The sequence below is a fragment of the Alligator sinensis genome, unplaced genomic scaffold, assembly GCF_000455745.1.
Source record: "Alligator sinensis unplaced genomic scaffold, ASM45574v1 scaffold172_1, whole genome shotgun sequence".
NCBI lineage: Eukaryota > Metazoa > Chordata > Crocodylia > Alligatoridae > Alligator > Alligator sinensis.
Window position 1 is genome coordinate 153,029 of NW_005842168.1, and position 8,861 is coordinate 161,889.

Here is an 8,861-nt window from a genome sequence, read left to right on the forward strand (position 1 = left end):
GCTGTTGAACAGAACGGTTGGAGATGTTTCCTCTGGCATCTCTAAATCAATAACGGTGGATGCCAGAGAGGGTAATGAACAGGGTGATAGATCACTCTAGTTCTATCCAGTTCAGTGCTAAAGCATCCACTCCTTCCACAGTCAGAGACCAGGTACTGGGCTAGATGGACCATTAGTCCAATCCAGTATGGCACTTTTTATGTTCTTATGTTCTAACCTAACATGTGGGAATGGCACATAAACCCACACATGCTTACATAGGACTTCATTCTTTGTTGCCTTTCTCATCATAGTCATTAAATGTGTGCCAAGGAGTAAAACACAGCAACCAGTACCATGAGCAGCAAGCTCAGCTCTGGGAATGTTACAACCTCACTGGACAGATGAAATGGTCATGTAAATTGGAGGGCAGTGGAGAATCAAGCCTACCACTGTAGCCCAGAAAGGGATGTGTATTTCTGTCCACCCACGCTGATGACTTCTAATTCCTCGTAATGCCAGTGGCTGTGTCATAAAGTGTGCGGATCCTTGACAAAGTCGGAAGATCATTGCACAAATGCCGGTGTCCTCACCGACACTACCACCACCAGTACGGAAGTATTGATTATTCAACATCAGCTGTGGTGGACAGGGCACTGTGTGCACATACCTGATATACATTTACCAAAACGACTTCTATGCTCCCAGCTCAAGGACAAATAACATGCAGGGACCGGAGGAAATGCTTCAAGGACACCCTCAAAATGAGCATAAAGTATGGCATTGACATCACAAATTGGGAGAAACTAACCTGGGACAGGTCTACATGGCGAAGCCTTGTGAGAGAAGGTACATCTTACTTTGAGGAAAACCATCTTGCCTTGGAGGCAGAAAAATGACAGAAACAGAAGGAAAGGAAACCAGACTGAGAAATCAATGGTCCGCCCCTCCCTTTAATCATCACCTGTGGCATCTGCCAGCCAGTCTGTGGCACTAAGATCAGCCTTCTTAGCCATCAAGGTAGATTCATCTACTACCCTTTACTTGGCCCATGGGAGTGATCATCCTTGACCATGAGGGATTGCCACCACTACCACTGAAAATCCGGGGAACCAGGACAGCTTCCTGCCCTCTGCCCCATGCAGATTGGGGCATGGAGCTGGGAGGCAGCTGCCCGGGAGACGGGACAGTTCCCCTGGCCCCTGCTTCCCGGGAGCAATTTGCTCCCGGTCAGTGTCTACACATGTGGTACTGCACAGTATCTAATGTGTAGTTAATCTAGAACCTGTACCTGCAGGTACTAGCAAACTGCACATTAAACTAATTTACCGCACAGTAATTCCTGTGCATGTGTCAATGGTGGCGCTTTACTGAGCATTAGATTAGCTTAATGTGCAGTAAAGCGTCTTGTGTAGACACACCCATTGGGACTTAGGCTCCTAATTAGCTAAAGAGAAAATGAGTTACTTACCAAGTGTTTTTGGACATATTCCTTTATTTATCCTCCAATCCACTAAATGGAGGGACAAATAGTGGCAAAGCAGAGCAGAACAGTTAGTATGTCTCCCCCTGGATCTAGAGCTGGGAGTTCAAGTCCTTCCTGCTCTGGACTCATACTTAGGATTGCCCACAGCTGACCCAGATAGGTAAATGGGTACCTGGGCTGGGCTGGGCTGGGGAGTCAAAGGTGGTTAGCTGTGATACTAGCCACATTGCTCCTTTGTGTGCTGTTGGCTATAGAGCTTGGTGTGACTTAGTGTGTGTGACTTGGTGTGACAATAGGCTTAGGAGGACTCTCAAGTTTCCAAAACTTTCCAATTCTGCCTTATTACTGGGTACACTGCTCTATGTATGCTGGTATGTCTGTCACACTAACTGTACAAAACTGTAGTGATTGTGGAAGCAGTAATTTTTCTCCCAGAAAAGCTAAATTACATGCCTTTGTAACATAAGTGTATTAAAAAGTACTGAAGAGCATGAAAGAGCATGCTGATGGCTGTAAATCATGTGCGTAGTACGGCTCTTTCACCGATCATGTTAGCAAATAGGATTCTTGATAATCAAAACAATGCTGACAGTCACTTCTTATGGTCTTATTAACCATACCACCTGTCCTGCACTGAAACAAGGTGGACCGATGTGTTTCAGTGTTACCTCTGAATGCTCCATACAAGTCTGTCAGCCACAGATGTTTGGTTATGTTGCCGGTGAGCCTTAGGCACAGCTTCTGTAATCAGTTATCCTACTGGGACAAAGTGTATACCAAACAAGGCAGCTCTGATATTTGGTTGATGAGTCAAAGATCTGAGCAACCTGGTTTCCATGACCAGGGCCCGTCTGCTCAAAGAAATGAAGAGGATGATTTAAGGTTTAAGATTCTGTGTTGATGGGCCTAATTCTTCCCTGCCTTTGACCTTTTTTAAAGGGCTAAATGCTCCAGTCTGGCACCAAAAGTAGCATTTTACACCTACTTTGCCCTGGTATAAATGAACACACAAGATGAAAACCAGAATCTGGTCATGAATCTGTTGTTTTGCTTACCCTGAAATAATGCTTACTTTTATTTTCTTTAATTGGCTAAAAAAGTGTTAGCTACAGTAAGACAAAAATCACTTGCTGCCATTCCTATATCACCAGTTCCTGTAAATAGTGGGGTTTCTGTACTCTAGTGTAAATCAGAATGTTTTACCCACACTGCCATCTATTGCCACAGAATGTACATTTTATCTTATTCCTTACTAATAAATGCCTCCTCAGTTTGTATTGCTTTATTAAATACTAGCCAATTGCCCATCAAGAATGACAGATTTCAAAGGAGTGTTTGCATGACCGACCCCGAAGGGTGAGCAGGGGGTGGGCATTTAAACACTCCCGCCGCTGCCACCACTGCCTCTGGGCGCAGGGGCTTCCCCACACCTCCGGGCCTCTCCTCTGCTCCCCTCCCTGCCAGGTGTCGGTGTTGTAATAAAAGCTGTGGGGTGTATGCACACATTGGGCACCCTGCCCTGCTGAGTCACAGCCAGAGCCTGCCTCGGCTTCTGCTGGTATCTGCTCATGCAGGCAGGTTCGACTGAATTAGAAAACAAAAAAAGATCAGGCTCCTCACCATTTTTTTTTCTTCAATAGAACCTGCCTGCACAAGCTGTCACCAGGTCACAACCCGAATTGCATGGGGCCTTGGTGCTTCCATCCACGGTAGCAGTGCTCCCGGGACCACCTGGGTCGGGTGCTAGCAGGTGGATACCGCCTGGGGGGGGTGCCACCACTGTAGAGGGAAGCACCGGGGTCCCCCACAGCTCAGGGACCACTCATCCCGCTGGCAGCTTGCCCCCGCCAACCCTGCCACAGGAGAGGCAGATAAGCTCTAGCACCCCATGCACCATCCCCGTAGCCTTCCCACTGCCTGGGAATGGCTGGCTTGCCCCTGGGGCAGAGCAGCAAGGCAGCAGGGGGGCGGCGGAAGAAGGTGTCGGGGAGAGGGTGTTAGAAGCCTGCCAAGCACAAGCTCCCCCGAGCACATCAGCTTCCATCGCCCCATGCACCTTCGAGCTTTGTTAGGTAGCAAACTAAAACACCTTGGATGGATTTTACCTTGCTACGTTACAAAGTCATTTCAAGTAGAATATGCTGCCAAGTGTGTAAATAGCAACACCATTAAAGCGGAATACGCCACCGAGTGTGTAAATAGCAACGCTGTTAAAGTGGTGCAAAAGGGCAATTAAGTCGCTTTAAAGGCCAATTTTGTTGCATGTATAAAGGCCCCAAATTGGCAGAGATTAAGCAGCTTGCCATTCATTTGGCAGTTCAGCTCTGCTCCAACTGGAAGCTTGGTGGTGGTCAGATGTAGCATCACGGTAAGGAATATCTATAAGAGTGCTGAATTGATGACATGGCTTCACTTAACTCCCATCTTAACCTCAAAGGGATCTGCGATAGATCCATTACTGAGAACACTGCTCACATACCTTCATGAAGCAGGTAAAGAATGGTGATGAATTTTGTTAGGCACCCATACTTTAGAAAGATCCTCCACAGTGCTGCTCGGTTGACAGTCAAAGGCTTTTGTGAGCTCAAAGAAGGCCATGTAGAGAGGTTTATGTTGTTCCAGCATTTTTCCTGCAGCTGGTGAGCAGTGATCATGTCAATTGTGCCTCTTGATGCCCTAAATCCACACTGAGATTCTGGGACCAGCTCTTCAGAAACTGGAGGGAGACCGTTCAGGAGGGTTCTCTCAATGATCTTTCCCATGGTGAACAGCAAGGTGATCCCTCTGTAATTTCCACAGTTGGACCGGTCTCCTTTCTTGAAGACTATCATAATTATGGCATCCCTGAAGTAATCTGGGGTTTCCTCATCATTCCAGATCCTTAAGATGAGGGGAAGGAGCTGTGGCTGTAAGCTCCTTTCCACCCTGCTTGAAGATTTCAGCAGGGATTCCATCTGCTCCAGGGTATCCGTGACAGAGAGTGGGAAAGTGGGAGAGAAACACATTTCAGCTTGATTGTAAACAGCATACAGAATAAAGGCTGGGAGATGCCCAGACAGGACTGCATCTCTGGTTAAGGAGCTGGATTGGAATCTAAGAAATCCAGTTTAAATTCCCTCTGCCACTGACTTCCCACGTAACCTTGGTCATTTAATCTCTGTCCCAGTTCCTTAGCTATACAATAGGGGGATGATAAAAGTGTCTGCTACGATAAAACCCCCACTTCCTTATAAATTTCTAGATAATGCTACTATGATGCAACTAAGAATGATAATACTCAGAGCACAGTCCTGGAATGGAAATCAAAGGCTCCTGAATGCATTTTCTTCATAAACTGCAATATATCCGAGGCAGCACGATAAGCATGGCTTTGCAGTGCAAACGGTCAAACAAGACCGTAAGCATTGCAGGGCTGGGCAGGAGCTGCGATGAGGCAGAATGGGCAGCTTTGTCTACACTCAGATTTTGCTGGCAGAACTTAGGAGTGTGTTCATACTCAGCACACGCCTGCTTCCTGCCAGCAGTTACTCCTCCTCTGCCAAGTGGAAGAAGGCTCCCAGTAGAAGCAAGCTGTCTCTCTAAGCTTTCTGCTGGCCACTGTGGTCCCTTCTGGAGCTGATTTCTTTCTGGGGTGCACGTCACACTCTGACAGCATGGCTGCAAAGTGAAACCATGTAGAACCACCACAGTACTGTAGCGTGCAAGCACTTGGGCAGCTGAGGTGTGGTACCTGGGGTCTGCTGACAAAGAGCAGGGTAAGTACAGACAAAGCTAGGACTAGGCAACAGGGCAAGAGTGACAGGAAGCCTTTCAGCCCATTCTCTTTGGGTTGGGCCTAGATGACAGGTTTGAAGGTGGCGCCTAATAGAAAAACAAGTTAACTGCAACTCCATCATATAACATTATTCCAGCTTGATGCCTCTTGCTTTCAAGTGAAAAAAAGTACTGTGTGGTTTTAAGAGCACAAGCACTCCTTAGTGGTAAGATATAGGAATATTTCACCCTAGTTCACTGACTTATTTTGTATAGGACAAGCCTATCAGTCACAGCTTGATGGTCTCACTCAGCACTCTCCCAGATGAAGGCTGAAATTTTGTCTGAGAAGGAATTTCTTGCTTGGATCACACCCGTGCATGGGACACTTTAAAAATAAACATAATTCTCATTCTGTAACACAATACTTTGTCATTTGTAATCAATTAGAAACCATTTACACAAAGGGCATTTAATGACATTCAGACCAACGTGAGATTTGGCTGACTCAGGAAGCCAAGCTTATTCTGTATATGGATTCCTAAATTTTAAGTCTTCACTCATCACCATGCTAACTCGTTTTTATCCCTTTTGTTACAATTCTAAACAGCGACATTTCTTTTCTTATTGTATTATTCACTTTAGCAATAAATCATCTATCTGGGTCATTCAGCAGGTCTTAATACAGCTATGGAAATGAAATTCAAGAGACAGCAAATGCTACCTTCAGTTAAAGGCAGATACTTCCGAATCAGTGGAGGGAGTATGGCATAAGAAACCAAAACCCAAGTACCTAGTTTTGGCCAAAAGGAACATCCAAGAGTGCAAACATCTTACATTTCAAAGGAAGCATTAGTCAGAAAGCATGACTGATATTTTAGGCCATTTGCATGCCCATGTTTAAATAATTTTGCACAAACAAAATATGGTGCATTCAAAATCTAATTTGGTCTAGCACAACTCTGCATGTGGAAGATTTCAGCTGGAAACGAGCACATAGAAGTGCACCTTTGACATTTGCTGAATCTTGTGTAAACCTGGCCCTAAATATTTGTCCTCTGAAGTTGTGCATGTATCTGTTGAAGCCACAGAACATGTACCTGCCAGTGCAAACAGGTACTTGTCTCTTGTGACGGAATGAGTTATGTTTACATATTATTCACTGACAAAGTTTATGCTCCATTTAGAAATGCTGTCCTGAAAAATATGGTTTAATTTGATTTACTCCCCAAATATTAATGTTGCAGCTTCCTTCTGTTCTTTATGTAGGTCTTTTGCCCTCTTTTTCAGAGCCTCTGCCTTGTCATCATTTTTATCAACCCCATCCCCCAGTTTGTACATCCGACTGGCATTGGCACATGCCCACACATGTCCCAAGTCACATGCTTTCAGAGAGTATTTCAGAGCCAAGTTCATATCCTTTGGTAGCCCAGGGGCTCCTTGGAGGTAAATTGCACTAAGGTTGAAGCAGCTAGGGGCAAAGCTGCCATTACAGGCTTTATCGTAGTAGTCTCTGGCAACGTCTAGGTCAGGTTTATCGTCATTTATTCGTCCGTCATGTGCCAGCAGTCCAACATTGTGACACGCATTTATGGATTTCTTCCCATCTTTCTCACAAGACTTCAGAAAGCAGTTGTAGGCAGCTTTCAAATCTATGGAGAGACCACCTGCAGCCCCCATCCCAAAAGAATAAAACAGAAGTCAAGTTTGTCAGCACATACTGGAATTGAGAGAGAGAGAAAAAATGTATAAAGCAGATGTCTCTATTTTTTGAAGACCAATCTTTCATCATAGGTTATGATCAAGATTTATGGTTCCAAAGAGACCAAGGTCTATTCTGCACTAAAGCTGGACCAGCAAATCCTGCTATCATAGACATAGCTTATAACATTACCTAAATAAATATGCCAGACAAAAAAAAAGTTCTCAACAGTATATACAAGTTAGTCTCCAGTAGGGATGTATGGTATAGAGGTGTTATAAAGTATCCCATTCCTTACCAACATCAGAAGTTTTGGAGATTCAATTGGTAGAAGCATTCACAGACCTATGGACAAGGTTTCCTGCCTTTAAACTACTAAGGTTTGCAGTTTCTTCTTTCCTACTTTTTTAAAAAAAGCAGGAGAAACAGTAGGAGGAGATCTGCTTGGAAAAAGCCTGAGACTTTGTCTATACATGCTCATGGCGGTGTTACTGAACGCACAACATTGAAGCAGAGATTAAGTTTAACAAAATTTACTCGTTCAATACAGACACACACACATAGAGATAGACAGGTAGACAGACAGATGGACAGACAGACAGATAGGAGTACATTTTGTTAAACTTATATGTATATGTGTGTGTGTATACGTGCACACACATAGTAACCAAAAGATTTGGACAGATATATACACATATCTATCTATCTATCCAAAGACAAGGCAGTTTAGATAACTGGGTTTCAGAACACTTTATGTATTTCATACAAGGAGAAAGTGACCACCTTTACTGACAGTCAAAGATATTAGTTTGCTGAAGAGCAGGTGTGTCCATCTCTTCCAGATCTCTCCTACTTCATAGACAATTGATATGTGACTAATAATTCCCATTATTATTTTAGGTTTGAACCTGTTCTACTTAAGTTGAAGGGAACAAAAGAAGTTTCTCAATACCTAAACAAATCTGTTTCAGGCACATCACTGAATACACAATGAGAACTACCCAATTTCTTTGATTGGCGTTTAGCTAACTATTCTTTCAGGGAAAGTGACCAGCAATTGATCTGCAAGGAAAAGCTCCATCTCTTTACTAAGAATTGCTAAGTAATTAAATGGTTTCTGATGCAGTGACAACTAGAGATTATTTACTTTCCATCCTACTGGTTGTGGAGACTTGCCACAGGTGATCAGAAGTGTGGTAGTGAAGTCCTTATGCAACAGGGAGGAGGCACCAGTGTTGCCTTTTTACAAAGGTAAATCCTACAAAAAGTGATGTAGTACCAATGTATAACCATTTAGTGCTGCACTGCTTACAGTTTTGCTAGTTTCTGATCCACGAACAACTACATTTTTCACCTTTCTTCATCCCCCAAAAGATGCTGTCTTCGGCTACCTGCAAAGGCCTGGGCTGGACTAATCTTTACACGTACTGTGCAAAGCTGTCCTGCTTAGTGGGGTCTGCAACACCACGAACAGAACAAAGATCACATGTTCCCGACATGAACTGCCAGGACTGATCTGATGCAGCAAAAGGGCACTAGGGGCTGTTGCACAGGTGTACTGGCCCAGGGCCTTGCAGGCAGCAAACCTGTGGGGAAGGGGAGCGGTGACGGGGCAGGGCCTGGCTCACCCTTGCCGATGACGTGGTAGGTGCCCAGCTTGTAGCAGCTGTCGCCGTGGCCCCGCTCGCAGTTGTCCCGCAGCACCGCGGCGGCGCTCGCGAAGTCCTTGCGGATGCTCTCCAGGTAGTCGGCCAGGCGGTGGCAGCCTGCGGGGGGCAAGGTCACCGTCACGGTCACGGTCACAGCCACAGACCCCCCCACCCCGCTCACCCGCTCCGCACCGTCCGGGTCTTTCTCGCGGTGGCACTGGTAGCTGTACTCCGTGCCCAGGTCCTCCAGGTACTGCTTCACCTCAGCCTCGTCCGTCAGGTCCGGCCGCCC

General features: G+C 45.4%; 1 protein-coding gene across 1 annotated transcript; it reads right to left on the bottom strand.

Annotated features, from left to right (window-relative positions):
- Window positions 1–1,519: 1,519 nt before the first annotated feature.
- On the bottom strand, window positions 1,520–8,855 carry LOC102369136 (cytochrome c oxidase assembly factor 7; the record flags this gene model as incomplete). The annotated part of the gene is made up of 3 exons (XM_006025789.3): window positions 1,520–6,885; window positions 8,549–8,686; window positions 8,762–8,855. Coding segments are annotated over 3 exons (678 nt in total), but the record flags the coding sequence as incomplete, so codon positions are not given.
- Window positions 8,856–8,861: the final 6 nt, after the last annotated feature.